This window comes from Strongylocentrotus purpuratus, unplaced genomic scaffold, assembly GCF_000002235.5.
Source record: "Strongylocentrotus purpuratus isolate Spur 01 unplaced genomic scaffold, Spur_5.0 spur5_scaffold_13, whole genome shotgun sequence".
Classification (NCBI taxonomy): domain Eukaryota; kingdom Metazoa; phylum Echinodermata; class Echinoidea; order Camarodonta; family Strongylocentrotidae; genus Strongylocentrotus; species Strongylocentrotus purpuratus.
In genome coordinates, this window is record NW_022145598.1 from 13715305 (window position 1) to 13731299 (window position 15995).

The 15995-nt window shown below is 36.0% G+C and overlaps 1 protein-coding gene across 8 annotated transcripts in view; it reads right to left on the reverse strand.

Annotated features, from left to right (window-relative positions):
* Nucleotides 1-3814: 3814 nt before the first annotated feature.
* Nucleotides 3815-15995, reverse strand: part of LOC100893438 (phosphatase and actin regulator 2) — a 53759-nt gene continuing 41578 nt past the window's right edge. For 4 of the 8 annotated variants that reach the window (XM_030982958.1, XM_030982961.1, XM_030982963.1 and 1 more), the window contains 8 exons: nt 14114-14204; nt 13284-13411; nt 12382-12538; nt 11360-11415; nt 10196-10260; nt 9519-9656; nt 8957-9033; nt 3815-8453 (listed from right to left, as the gene is read on the reverse strand). In XM_030982958.1, coding sequence (XP_030838818.1) covers nt 8438-8453; nt 8957-9033; nt 9519-9656; nt 10196-10260; nt 11360-11415; nt 12382-12538; nt 13284-13411; nt 14114-14204 — 728 coding nt within the window. In that variant the 3' untranslated portion in view covers nt 3815-8437. The remainder of the gene's footprint in view (nt 8454-8956; nt 9034-9518; nt 9657-10195; nt 10261-11359; nt 11416-12381; nt 12539-13283; nt 13412-14113; nt 14205-15995) is intronic. The other 4 variants (XM_030982956.1, XM_030982964.1, XM_030982962.1 and 1 more) reach the window with 1 other exon arrangement.

The window sequence follows — 15995 nt, forward strand, 5'->3', positions numbered from 1 at the left end:
TTGATCTGTTTTTAGGAAAAATGACTTTTCCATATGTTTTGTACACAAATCACGAAAATGAGCGATTTTCGGGCTGACATGCAAAGACAAAAGATCACGTGACCTTGTAACCGTAGGTCCGATTTTCAAAAAAATTCTTTTAAAAGTTGCGCAAGACTCGAAAGAAAAAAGTTACCGAGCGGTGGGGCGCCATCCATATGCGTTCCCGAGCAATCGGAAAAATCGTGTAGGGGGAGGGGGGGGGCCATAATGCCATAATGCCCCCCCCGGCCTTATTAGGCTTAAAACCCTACCCGAGGGACCTTTGTTAAGAATCGATGTACGTTATCAATTGGCCATTGGCATTACATAAATATATCAACAAATTATACTTTTTACAGCGCATTATACCATAAATAATAACAAAGGTGATAAGTGCTTCACGTGATATAGTTACGTGCTCTCATTCATTTTGTGGGTCACCATTTACTGTTTTGATGGCCTTAGCATCATTTAAATGGGTCACGAGTCTAAAAATAGTCTTCATATATGCATGGAGTACTCAAAGGTCGATGGGAACATCAAACACGTGATCATAATATAGCGTTATTGAAACAAAGTCCAATGTCAGGGGCATACTCAATATGTACAGTAAGGGTGTTGAATAAATATTGTGCCCAAAATTGACAAGATAATGTGATTGGAGAGGAGATAGTGCTGACAGCGGCATTTATGTCATAATGTATGATATAACCTAAAAGTTGATATAACTGAATTTCGTTTCCTTCCTGCATGGTCAATATTTTGTAACTCTCATTTACTAAAATTTCCCATAGAATTTAGAATTTGTGAAATTGCTTATTTACACTGAATCACAGGTGCAATCTCACAAGCTTGCAAACAAGCAATCGTTTGATAATCCAACCAAATAAATACATTTTCAAATTAATTGATCATTGAATGAATCATTTATCTAATTATTCAACAATTTAACCCATCTCAATCTATCAGTCATTCAACCATCCAATTGTTCCAGCACTCCATCATCATTCAATCCTCAATAGGCGGTGTCACAAAGGTGGTGTCACACAGAGGCCAAAAATTCGGATTTTAGTTACCCTCTTAATTGGCTGTCTGTCACCAATTATCCCTTCAAAAATCCTCATATGAAGCAAGATAATTCTCTCTTGAAAGGATTTTTAAAGGGTTTTTTGAAGGGATTTTTCTGTCTGACACCAATGTTGAAATAATCCCTTTAAAGGTCAGTGTAAGGGCGCGTTCATGCTTGATTTTGAAGGTAGAATGAGCGATCTGAAACGCTCATCGTAAACGCTCATCGTGATCGCAGTTCCACGGTGTACTGTTCATGCTTACTCCTCTGGCTCATCGAGGCAACTCTCCGTGTGTGGCCTTAATTGGTCTTCCAGCTGGATTCGCAAACCTTCACTGTGCATGCTACGTAGACCCACTAGAGGTCAGTGCGTTGACCCCATTTAAACGCGTTTACAAATTGTAAACGCATCTTTTTGTGAGTTTACGATCGGCGATCGTGATCGCCGTTTTTCGGTGATTCTACAAAAGTAAGCATGGACGCAACCGTGTTTTAAACTAAACGCGTAACAGATGCCTGATTCTGGCCAGAAAAAGTGAAGCATGAAAACGCCCTTAGTTTAACGTGATTGGCTGGCATAGGGTTTTTAACGCGCTATCATTGAACGTGTGATGTCACAATGCTTATCTACCTAAACGGCACATGCGCAATGGCCCATCAAACATCCGGATTTTAATTATCCAGATTATTCGTAGCCTGTCTGTCACCAGTCTGTCACCGACGTAAATGACACTATGAACATGACAGACAAAGAAAGCGGACAAAATATACAGTTCCTCAGGTTGATAAAGGAACATCCCTTCACTGCCATTATGTAAAAAGGTGACACCTGTTCTACACATTTTTACATAATAGCAGTGAAGGGATGTTCCTAATTTGTCTACCTGAGGAACTGTATATTATGTCCGCTTTCTTTGTCAGTCATGGTTTATTCAAGATGGGTCGGGATTTTTCTGTGTGACACCGCCTAATGAATCATTTATCATCCATTCAACCAACCAAACACAATCAATGATCAATACAAAGAACAAAAACAATCTAACAATCATCCATTGATGGATCATTCATCATTAAATATACCATTCCATCGTCATCGAATCGTTGAACTATCCATCAAAACATGATCGTAAAGACTTTCGAAAAATCAACCTAAATTTCTGGTCATCTTTAAAGGGACAGTCAAGTTCTTGTTTAAAACCGCAAATACCCTCAACGTGCATGGTTATTGCTCTTATTCTTATTTATGACATTTTAGTGCCCTTTTAGGACCTAAAATTGCTATGAAGGTATTTTTAGATCCTAAAATGTGTGAAATCTAGCTTAAATCTGATCATACTAATTAAGCTCCACTTGAAACAAATACGGTGACCGTTAATTCATTAATTAATAATAACAATACACAGGCCGGTATTACATAATCAAAACCCGATTTATATGGGATATAAAATAGGAGATCGAAAGCACTCTAAATTGATTATTTTGAAAGTCTGTAAAGTCATGTTCAATTGACTTAGAAGCAAAGAAACAATACACAACATAACAGCATGAGGCAGAAAGACAAGTTGTGATTTTTTTCTGTTAAAAGGCTTTTCTTTTTCCCCAACTGGCTGGCTCATTGCTTAAGTACAAGAAAAAGAAAATACAATCATAGATATTACAGATAAGATAATCATCCATTCCAGTACAGCGTCTGAGCAGGATCAATCCCCTAAACAAAGCAATAAAAATATACCACAACTGCTGCAAAATGACTACAAATGAAATTAAAAATAGCTACATCAACAAATCAAAATTCTATTGTACAAAGTAATTTCAAAACTATATTGGGTTGAAACAGTTGTTAATCATCGGTAATCATCATGCACGATATTGGTAATGAGTTAGTAATGTCAAATCTAAATTCTACAAACAATTTCCTTCCTGAATATCTTTACCATGACAAACAAATCTGTATTTCATATTATAATCAGATTTAGAAGACACTCCTGTTCCTTTCCTTCTATGTATTTATGTATTCTATGTAGTTTCTATAGCATAAGTGGAGAATGCCCTTATGACTGGTTAAAAGTGAACCGGTGTGTTTCAGCATCTTACGTTTAAAAATCACATCGTGTCCAGCGGAACCAAATATATGATACATGCTTCATTTGTTTGGAGCCCGAATGGCATGGACTCAAATCATCTTACGCTGAGTTAAAGCTCTTCCAGCTCCAAAAAGGCGAGTGTTGTTTGACTTATATCATTATATGAAGCTTTGATGTAATTATATGAAGCTTTGTTTTGAATAGTTCTTTCTACAGACTACACCATGATAAACTTGAAGCCAAACCTGCCTGAATCAATGCCCACCCTCTCTGTAAAGACCACATTGTATAGGCATCTATAGAAAATGGTTGTTTTAGTGGTATTTGTTCATCAGGAAGAATTGTCTTCTGTTAGGTGCCAGAAGGGAGCTAACTAGTTTCACGACAATTAGTCCTGCAAAAGGGACATAGTAAAAATGTCTTCTGTTAGGTGCCAGATGGGAGCAAACTCTTTCACTTTCACACAGAGTCGACGCCAGTTTGATTGTGAACAGATGATGTGCGCTGTTACGTTTAATTTCAGCAAAATACTTCTATAAAAACTGCATGCTAAATGTGCTACATCTTTTTAGGGTGTATACTTCTTCACATTCCTTCTGTTTGGAGCCAGTAGGGTGTTAACTCATGTACTTTATCACAGAGTTAATGCCCTTTTTTCTCTGAACCGATGATTTCATCCAGTTTCTGTCTGCAAGATGTAAGCTCATGAAATAGATAAAACCGTCTTGAAAGTCGTCTGTAATAGACCGTAAACATCGAAAAGTCTCAACTAAAAAAAAAAAGCCACTTTGTTCCCCAAATTCATGCAATTATTATACACACTTTTGAACTCTATATTACATTTTGTTACAAAGTACATTTCCTCAAATATATATATATCAGAAATTTGCATACATTTGAATATGATTAAAATTGAAGGAAAACGATGGCATGTTGGAACCTTTTAAAATACAATCAAATACATCATTTACAAACTCGCAATCAAATTTGGACCAACAAAACTAACTTACGGTAAGACTATTCATCAAAATAGTCCTTTAAAAACCTCTTAAATATAAATCGACGTCTACATCTTAAGTCATCCTTACTTTCTTTCTTTATTTAATTGTTTTTCTTGGGGAAGGGGCAGGGTAAAGGAATCAATGATGTTTAATGATCCAAGTACACACATTATTCCATTAATAAAATGCAGCTACAAGTCGTGTATATGTATGCAGCCCATTATGCGAACAGAAAAAGAACAAAAGACAAGAAAAGTGGCTGATACTACTGTATTAACTAGATATAATTCATGCAAACTTGTGCTAATCATGAGTTAGAGTGATTCAAGTGATTTAGTAGAAAATGAGAAATGAAGTCTTGAAATTGGCAACATGTGAAATTTATAATCACTATTTTTGTGTACAAATTGGCAACTTCTATTTGAGTTTTTAAAACAAATTCATGTTTCAATGCACATTTAAAAAAAAATAAAAAAATGAAAGGGTGGGAAATACAAATTGTTGCTTAAATTGAGGAGGAGAATCGGATTAATTTCCAAAGTCTTAACACTTTTTAGAAAACCCTGAACTGGTCTGATTGAATTAGTATGGTATTCCATAATGGGCAAATAACACAAAATATTACACAACATGTACTATGGAAGCAGCTAATCATACAGATAAAAGAAAAATAGTAATAACAGCGAAACAAAAAGCAAAATTAGTTATTTCAAAATAGAAAATATAAATTCAAAGAAACAAAACACGATATTGGCAGAAACAGAAAAAATCAATGTCTTTCACTATATTCTACAAAGAAAAAGGCATCGCAAGAAAAGCTTGTACATGTCAGTCCATTGCGTCTATGAAATCTGTCGAAGCTCATAAATATAATATGCAAATCTGAATAATACACTGCAGAGACGCCGACTAAATATACACATAAGGCCGTAACGAACAAGATTATATATACGCTCTAGGTCGGCTAACTATGCTATGAATACAGTGTGTATGGGCAATGCAGCCATATGCATATACGTGTGGTAGCCAGCCCTCTCTTATAGCCACTGCAACTTTGAGCCAACATTCATTGTGGTATTTGGTAAAGAGTACAATTTTGCAGTGGTGTATTTGATGTTACATGTACTCATGGATAATAACCTTGGCTTACCACCAGTATTTTCATTTCTAATGTGGTATGCCGTATATGTAGCAATCACTCCCTTGTTAATTTGCATGTACATAAAGTAATATTCTGGTTCCGCATATGGTGTTAAAAGGTTATTAAAATCCTACAAGTACAAGTACATATCAACTATGGGTTAGTCCTATCATTATCATTACTTTTTTGAGGGTTACTCGACCCCCTTTCAATTAAAAAAAAAATATATTCCTATGAGTTTAAGATGTTGAATTGTTTGGTTAAGTTATAAATGGGTAAATGTATATGGATTTCTTTTTTAATTACAGGCATAGACCTCACTCAAACCAAGCTTCTGCAAGCCATGTGTATAATAACAGATCAAGCTAAGCATGCAAACAACTAAAAAGGCTTGTCAAAATCTGGTAAATACAACCCCAAAGTTTCACTTTCAGATTTAGATTACAATAGGGTAAATCGAATAGGGCGTTTAATCTAGTATTTGCTCTGGATAGGAGTACACACATGACAATGATACAAAATGAAACATAAGAGGGAGCCAGAGCTGTGAATAGAAGTGTTGATTCAAATGTGTACTACATGACAGAATTTAAACAGCCAGATCATAAAGAAAAGGCATTGAATTGTGTAAGGTAATTTCCAGTAAAATCAAAGAAACCAGCAAGAAAATTTAAAAATAAATTTGAGTTGAATAGGACACATGTCTGAATAAAATAAGAAGTGACGATTAAAAAGAAAATGGAAAGGAGAAACAAAGTAAGCTTAGAAGGACAAGCAAATGATAAACAACAACAAAACAAAACGCAAAACAGGAGAAACTTGAGAAATGACTTGAGCAATTGAGCAAACCAACACATCCAGAATAACTACATTAATACAATGCCACACACATACATATTCCAAAAGGAAGCACATAAAACCTACAAAATGACAATGGATGGACTATTTTACATGTAGATAACTAAATAACTGAAGATAATATAAACAAAATATACAATCTTTTTATACAAACATAAACTTTAGGACGGTGTCAGGAAAATATACCTTTACTTTTAGTAAATAGATCTATCTCTCAATTTCTTCAGAAGTGATTTTATTGTATGAGTCCGGTACAGTTTTTATTTATTATTATACTAGACTTTTGAAAGATTCTGGTTTCCTTTGGACCCAAGAATAACTAGCCAAACTACGATCATAAAGACACACAACTGAGTGGACGTTCTTGTGTCTTTTACTAAGTATAATATCTATTGAAAGAGATGCAATTAAGTTTGGGGAGACATAATTGAAAAAGCACCGCGTACATGAAGGCGAGGTGTACAAAATATATGCATGGAAGTAAACAGTTCAACACTTCATTCTGCATGGTATCCCTTCTTGCACCTAAAGTTTGTAAGTCTTCCTGCATCCTAGTGCTTTACCTTAATAGTTAAACATTGATAACATTCTTTTACGGAGCTACATGTAAGGGGAGGTGAATTCAGTAAACCCTTAAAACCATGGATGAACAAGGCAACAAAACAAAAACAAAGACAGTGGCACCACAATATACAACTGTTACAAATACCCTTTTTAGAAACAAAACAATACAAACCAATTTTTTTAAATGAAGAGAGTGGAGAAGAGAATTATTAAACATATTTCATGAATTTTAGGATTACACTGTTGTGGAAGAGTCAATGTTTTTGGCAAAGGGCTGCAAATTGTGCAAAGTCGAGGGACTATTTTCTTCCCCTCAAACCTTTCGAATAGCAGAGTTTTACTGCAAAGGCCTATAAACAAAAGCCTCATGTACATGCTTGCATTGTAAAATGTTGCTATCAAAATTATGCCTATAAATCCTCTAAAATCAACAGAATCTATGTGTACTTTAGTGGGTAAAATTTTAAAAGCAAGTTTGCCCGTAACTAACACTCAACTGAAACTCTATATTTACTGGATGATTGTTCGATGCTCATGATTACTACAGTATACAAATACACTTGCAATTACACTTCACAAATTTACTTCCGCCAGATGTATTCCCTATTTATTACCATCACAGGAAAGAAGCACACAATTTCGTCATTTCCTCCACTGTTTGGTTTATATGCATCCCTTAAAGCCATAGTTTGAAATGCAGTTCATTGATAAACTGCTTTATGTAACTTGTAATGGAAGCTTGTAAACTAATAGGTACTTTGTTCAATACATTTAATACCAACTACAACACAATGAATGTTTGAGTGTTCCAAGTTGATAACCCCACTATGGTCTCATTCAGGTAGGACGCTGCAAAAGTCTCTATTCTGTTGCACCGTTTTAGCGGATGAGGCGGCCATCTTGTTCTTTCATCTCTAAAAATTACCATTGAACAAGATAACGAATGCCAGTAGGTAAAACCTTCAAACGTGATATTACATGTACAAATGCATTACCTTATCTATTCTATTGGTGGATTATAATCTGGAGTAATTGAAAATTCTTTAAAAACTCATTTTTTTATACAATTTTTTTCTTCATACTGTTGAATTCTCTACTACCATACAAAAAGTTCATCAGTAGAGCTCAAGTTTTTCAGCACTGCATTGCTGCCGACTTTTAAAACAACATTGGACACACTTTTTTTTGTTTCAAATTTATACATTTCATGCCATTGCTGGTCAGCGTCAAATATCTTTCTTCAGTCTGCAACTAAATCAGCACCAGCGGCTCTTCAAGGCTCGGTGATGAAGCTCTGCAAATGTCTCGTAAAAAATCTGTTGGTCTCTCTTATTTTCGCATACAACGCACAAACAAACCGACACGCACAAAAATACAATTCTTGGTCTGATCCAATGGCATCGTCATAATCCTAGCTGTGACCAATCGCATGTGTCGATCTCGAGAGCATCTTGCTCTAAGCAGGGCTTTTATCCAATCAGAAGCTCTGTTTCATTCAAGAGTTCATGCTTCGCAGGACTCCCCCTACTTTAATATTCCAGAACTGTGCTGCTGCTCCCACACTGACCAATCACAAATCGCGTACTACAGCCCTAGGCACCACCATACATTGTATGGTCCAATCATGTATGGCGTCATATTTTGTATTGTTCCATGACACACATGCATGTAAGAGTTTCTTGTCAATATGCTCCATGGGCTAAGGTCTATGGAACCTGCACAGGATAACAAAGAAATAGAAAATGAGGGAAGGGGAGAATGAATTAGAGTAAGAAATATCAACTAAAAGCAATTTGTTTTAAAAACACATGTAGAACCATTATAACATCGAATAAGAATTGTTAAATTCAATCTTGATGAATCTTACAAATTTGATAATTGGTATCAAACTGTAGTTTGTAAAAACCCATCCTACATGAGGTATGCAGTACTGAATGTAGCCTAACAATGTAAGAAGCTTATTCATTGTCAGTGAAACATGCTAAATTGCATATATATATATATATCAAAGTTGTTCATAATCATATATCACAAATATACATGTAGTGTATATACTAGCAATTTAACCATAAATGCATATGCAGTGTTCCCATGTGTACATTAAATCCATGGATTACAAATTCAATTAATGGAACCTTTAAACAATGAACAACATCCGATTAAAGATTACCAGGTAATTTATTCTTTCTTTACCTGGTAATTTTAGTTTTTACTTTACCTGGTAAATTTTTTACTATCTTCATGTACATTCATCTCAGTGCTCTTGAAGTCGTTCAACTCCTTACGGATGTAAGCCTAGAAAGAAACAAAACACAAACATTAAAGAAAAAAATATGACAGATGTATCATAAATACTACTTCTATTTTAGAATTTAAAGGAAAAAAAAATCACAAAGATGTTCGCTAGAGAATTTCAGATAATCATTCTGCTAAAGACTGCTATCACCCTTATACACCCTTTTTACAAACAAAAACATTTTCATACATATTTCACTATCTTTCTCACGCTTACTTCTTCAATGCTAAGGATCGATAAATAATGCTTTCATACCACATTTGTCTTCAAACACATTTTTTAGGGGGATATCTTTGCAGAAGTTTGTCTCAAATGACATCCTCTTTCACATTATGATACAGTTTAAGTGAAACTTTGACATCAAATCTTTGGCAAATTCGGGGCTCTACAACACTAATATAAAACTCAATGGCAACCCAAGCCATAAACCTGTATCTTTGACAGAATGACCGTCACTGGAACATCTTTTGCATCCCCAACTAACCTTGTCTTGTGGCGTTAACCTCGTCCACGGTTTGTCTCCTTTTCTATCGTAGTCTACTGCTTCTATAACCTCCACATACTCGTTAAAGTTGATGATATTTCGATTCCTTAGCTCGTCTACTGTTGGTCTCACGCTCAACTACAGGGATAAAAAAAGAAGTAGTCAGATATAGGAGGGTGTTGTTAAAGGTCGGTCACCATACGTAAATAATCATATCTGACAAATACATGTCTGTAAAAACCCAATTACACACACACACACACACACTATCAATTGCTGCTCTTTCGTCACGGCTAATATCCATGCAGGTTCATGTTTAAAAAAAAAAAAAATTTATTCTTCTTTTTAATTAACAGTCAAATCCTTCCTAAAGGTCACCTCTTTATAAAGGCTACCTGTCAAAAATGGTAAATATGTCCCTCTAGGGGAATATATGTTGTATAACCTGTATAGAAAGGCCATTTGTCTACACTTGAAACTATTCTTGTCAATCCCTTTTCTGCCTTCCTTGGATTGTCTGGATAAACAAATTTGACTGTAGGCCTACTCTGTATTCCTGGGTAATACATGTATTCTAATACAGAGAATATAAGTTTACATTGTGGAACATTATTATACTTGCCTCTTTACTTTTCAATGGAATTCAATAAAAATGTCACAGATCACATGAATCATACCTTTCTTGTGAGTGTTTTCTTTTTCTCCTCCCTTGCCGCTTTCGCTGCATCAATTTGTGACTGTTCTGTGATTATACAGGGAATAAATAAAAACACATTAAGATAAATATGTGTCACAGAGAGCATTACAAATTTAAACAGATGGATGAAAACAACTATGAAGAAGTAGGATGTAGAAATATTATTTATCTTGTTTTGATGTCTCAGTTAAATATAGCAATAATTGAGCTCGGTCATGAGAATAAACTTTCAAAGCACTGTTCTTTTCAGATTTTTGATGACTAATCTATTCTCTTACCAATCCCCCCCCCCCCTCCCCCCTCTAAAATTCATATTACAAATACCTGAAATTATAGAGCATTTAGAACAATCTTCTTCTTTTTGTACATCAAATAACAAACACATCTTGAAATATGTAATACTTCATACAAGTACCATGTACGTAGTCATTAAAGGCCCATTCTGTAACTTTTGACAGAGTTTATATATAGAACTGTTGTAGGAAAGAGGGTCCTAATGTTTCGAACAGTGCACTATGTTTTTCAAGAGTGAACTCTTTCCGAAGATACACGACAGTTCTTTTATGAAGGAATCCCTCAATGTAAATGGTGCTTCTGTGAACTTTCATATATTTCTAGCTGTTCCCCCATGACAAGTCATCATATCACATCTTGTTTCTTGCTCTTCAATGCACAGAGCTCACATATTTACCGTGTCAGAAAATTGATGAAAATGGACCATGGAGAATTTCTTTCTGATACTTCTTAAAGCATAATGAAGTGAAATGCTATTCGATATCACGTGCTATAAAATGATGAAGCAGATCCTATTCAAGTGATTGGTTGAGAGCGTACACGTGACCAGGCATTTATTTTGCCTAACAGGTAATTTTACTTATGACCGGTCATTAGTAAAATCATGTTATAAAACATCATTTTATGAAATAAATAAAACATCATCTTATAAAACACATAATACACATTGTTTTGTTTGGGCATTAGTAAATTACCCAAACTCGGTACCTTGAACTACCTTCGAAACAGTCCAAGCACCCTTGGTTATCGCTTCGGGCGTACGAGACTGTTCCAAAGGTACCTCGTGTGGGTAATTCTTACTAATGCTCTCACTGATACGTATAATTTGTCTACTATCCTAATAGCTTACCTCTGTATATATTCCTTTGTTCCAGCTCTTCCTGGGTTGGTCTTTGACTCAGCCTCCTGCAAACGTAGAAAGAAAATTGAAATAGGAGAAAAACATGAAATACGGTAGCCTAGAGAAACACAAGCTTTCGTTCCAGCTCTGTGTGCCACTACTGCTCATGTTTATTATGAAATACATTTATGAAGACTTTTTATTTTAATGATTACAACTTGAGAAGACACTCACAGAGAAGATATTGAACTTACAGTCAACCTCAATTTTTGCGAAGTTGATTGTACATATACGTTATCTTATTATTGTGTCTACAAAATTTAAAAAAAAACACCCCCTAGCAAACAAAATTACAAAAGCACTTTTAAACTTAGGCTTCCTTGTATACTGTAAATATGTTTATCAACGAAAACAATTGAGTGTTCATTACCGGTATGTAATCAATTGGAAGTTCTGGGGCTTTATACTGCAGGAAGGGGATGCTTTTGTTTGAACAAAGGTTTGGGGTAAGTGTTAGCTACACATGGATTGAACTCACTATATGAATTTACCACCTGTTAGGGATCACTTGTAAAGAGAAGTGCAAATTGTTTCTATTCACTTGAACAAAGCAACCCCTATCCCTTAACCTGCTTTTGTTTCACTTGAACAAAGCAGCCCCTGTCTCTTAGTCTGCTTTTGTTTCCAACATCCCCCTACCTTCTAACACTTCTTCTATTTCAAACTTCAAGGTTTTGTCATATCAAAAGCTTAGTCATCTCCAATCAACCCTTATAAATCATATATCTTGAAAACATTAGCTTTTCAATGAGCTGCATTATGAAAAGCATTAACTTTATAGTGGCAAACATTTGGTGATTTTGGTAATTCTGTTTGCTAGGGGGTGGTCTTATTTTATTATTATTTTTGTTGTTGTAGAGACCAATGCCAGTAGATGGTGAGAGCGAACAGTGGCATGAATGGCCAACTTAAAGTCAATCTTAGTCTTTGTGAAACACTCCCCAGTACAACCAAAGGGTGACAATACTAACCTTACAAGTGCAGCACCAATCTTATCCTTATCTATCTTCTTAGCATCATCTGTTCTCCTCGGGATGATATTCCTTTCTTCCAGAATCTTAATGCTTGGTCTGTTTTCAAGCTTGATGGCAAGCGAGTTATTCCTCTTAACTTTGGCCGCGAGTGAAGCTAAAATGAATGAAAATTGAGTTAATCACAGTTAAATCTTTCATTATTGAAAAAGAAATTATATTGCAATATGAGGACTAAAGATTATGGGAATAAGATACATGTAGCAACAAAATAAGATGGCAGGAGTGGTGCAAACAACAATTAGTATAAAGTAACAACTGGGTTAGTCATTGATTTCAGAGCGTATCAAACCGAGTGCATCTCCACTGGGGGATTATCCCACTAATTGGTCAAATAGCATGCTATTTTAATAGTGAACAAGCCCTAATTTGCTTGGGGGTAAAAAAAATCAACTTAAGGACAATGGTGAAATAGTCCACTAATTGTGTCATCATTCTGCATTTAGCTCTACACGTAGCAAATTTGGGAGCAGGAGCATTTCCCCAGATGACAATTAGGGGCTCCATGTATGTTGAGATCTTGGGCTAATGAATAAAGATTTGTTCAAGCTTGCCAAGGGAAAACAGAGGTTAAAAAAAGAAAAAGAAAAAAGTGTCCCAACCACCTGACAAATAATCACGGACAGACTTTATAAAATTAAGAGGCCAGCAGATAAGGAGTACAGTATGAAGAAAATAAAGAACAATGTTAAAAGAACAATATAAAACAGAACCAGTCGACATGGGTTCCATGCAAGCCTTATTCTATGCGAGTGCATAATTGTGCAAAATTGCTTGTGTGGGACACAAGCGACTGTACAAAGAGACAAAGAAAGCAACCAAAGTGCTAAGGGACTACTTACTGCAATACTCCTCCTCTATGTCACTATCGTCATCATCGTCTTGCCTTGCGTGGTTATCGTAGTCGCTGGTGGAGCTACTGTCGTGTGATACGTCTCCGTTGCATTGGGCTGGAATGGATTCTACTCCTCTGTATATCAGTAAAAAAAAAAAAATAGAACAAAAATAAATCAAAAATAGAATAAGAATAACAAAACAAACAAAACAACACAAGAAACAACAACAAACAGACGAACAGGAAATAAAGTAGTAAGTATGCAAAAAACATAAGGAAGAAAGTTGAGTATTCAAATGATTGTATTATAAATCAAGAAAAAAGCTGTCTATAATATTCATAATGATTAGTTATGCAATACTGGATTCGCTACCTCATTCAAAATAAACAAAAACGAATTAAACAAAATATTAAGAAGTTGAATATTCTTGTGATTGTATTATGAATGAAATTGAAAGATGAAGCTGTCTAGAATATTTAGAATAGTTGACTCGATGTACATGTATGTACGTGTAGTAGATAGGAACAATGTGTACTCTAAGCTTAAAAAAGAATCACCTCAATCTTAGTTGCTCCTGCACTGCACACAGAAATGGGTGTGTGGGGCAACATACATGTGACATAAGTTTGGTCTAAACTTTTCAAATGTCCTCATTTTACTAAAAACATGAGACTCCCCTTTTTAGTGTCTTTAAAGGCAGTGCTTCCCTTTTGCAGCCAACATCAAATTATGTAGAACTTTGCATGAATTATGAATAAGTCATGTACATGTATGTCCTATCTGTAAAATTTAAACGTTAGCAGACACTATTGAGTGATGGATCTAGATGAACTTACGTGTCAAAGTTGAGTTTCTTTGGGGCTACTGCTGGTGAGTTTTTGGCCCCTCTCCCTTTCACAGTGGGTGGTGTTCCTTTGGCTTTGTTATCTAGACGAAAAAGGGGAAAGTTTTCAAAATTATACCATGACAAAAAAAATTGAATTGAAAATGATGGGAATAGATACAGAAATACTATGGGGCGAGCAAAACTCAAGAGAGACAAGAAAAAGAGAGAGAGAGAGAGAGAGAGAGAAAAAGACAGATAAACACACAAAAATGAGAAAGTGTGCCAAACCTTTCGCGAAGGAAAAGACATAAATTTACAGAAGCTCTAACAAAACAGTCCTTTGCAAATACATTCAACAATTTTTCTCCCATTGGTAATCTACAACATAGCGAAAAGACAAAGGCCTACCGGTACTTTGTTTGTTCCTACCGTACATCAAGATACACATACATGTGGAGTATTGTGTACATCTAGGCCAAAATGATTTGATTGCTTAAAGGTAAAGACCAGTATTGGAAATGCCCCAATTTCAAAAAATGAAATGGAAGCTCTCATTACCAATCATGTGAAAGAATATGTTTTGACTAATACATGATGATAACAAGTTTGCTGGGAAACCGCATACTAATTCATATATTTGGTAAATTTGTTTCTCTCATGGTCTGTGAGAGATATAGGGTAGTCCAATATACATCTTTCTGTGTATAGTGCTTGTAACTTTACGAAGAGTGGGCCAAATTTCTTATCATTTTGACAATTCCAGAACCTTGCAGATGCTAGATGTTAGATGATCAACCTTTTCTGATCGATTCCACAACGTTTCTTTCACAATGCAATCGCATGACCATAACTGGTCTTTACCTTTAAGTTATCGAAGCTATGTCACAAAAACCCATACGTGTCAAGCCCTGGGCAAATATAACTTTCAAAGTTTGCGATTATTAATCACACAAACAGCTGCTTATCACAGGAGATGGCATATTGGTGAAAGTGGTTAAAAATTGCCCCCAATTCTGTCTCTCTTGGCAAGCACATTTTCTTTTCCATTACAGCCCTTTTCACCAAGTCTCTGGAAGTCTTCAATTTGAGACTTCCGTTTTGGAACGACATGAACACAGGGGCGTCCCTGGGAAGAGAATGTTTCCTTCCCAACAGTCACGCACCCCTCACGCACCCCTCCTGTACCCCTCAATGAAGCTGTCTGAAACATGAACGGGTACAGGAGGGGTGTGTGATATACCCCTTGTGTACTTTGTGCTCCTCAATGAAGCTGGCTTCGACGGTAAAGGGTTCTATCAATCATATGAGGGGAATATTAGGCACCCCTCAATGAAGCCGTCTTGAACATGGAAGGGTTATTGAGAGGTACATCATGCCCAACTAATCTTAGGGGGGGGGGGGGGGTGGTACACGATAGGTGTGTGATGCACCCCTAAATAAAGCTGTATTACCGGTAATGGAAGGGATATGTGAGGGGAATATTATACGCCCCTCATGTACCTTCAATCAAGCTGCCTTCAACATGGAAGGGATATTTAAGGGGTACACGTATAGTACATCATGCCCTACTAATGGAGCTGTTTTTTTTACATGAAAGGGGTACATAATGAGCCATTCATGTATTGTAACTCGCGATAAAGCTGCCGTCAACAAAAAATGGTTCCATCAATATCATATGAGGGGGAAATCAGGCACCCCTCAGGTACCCCTTTATGAAGCTGTCTCCAACAAGAAAGGGGTACAAGGGGGTACCCAAGGGGTGTGTGATGTACCCCTCAATGAATCTGTATCCATCTTGAAAGGGGCAAATGAGGGGTACAGAGTACGTCATGAATTCCTCATGTTCCCCTCAATGAAGCCGTCTTTAACGTGTAAGAGGTACATGAGGGACA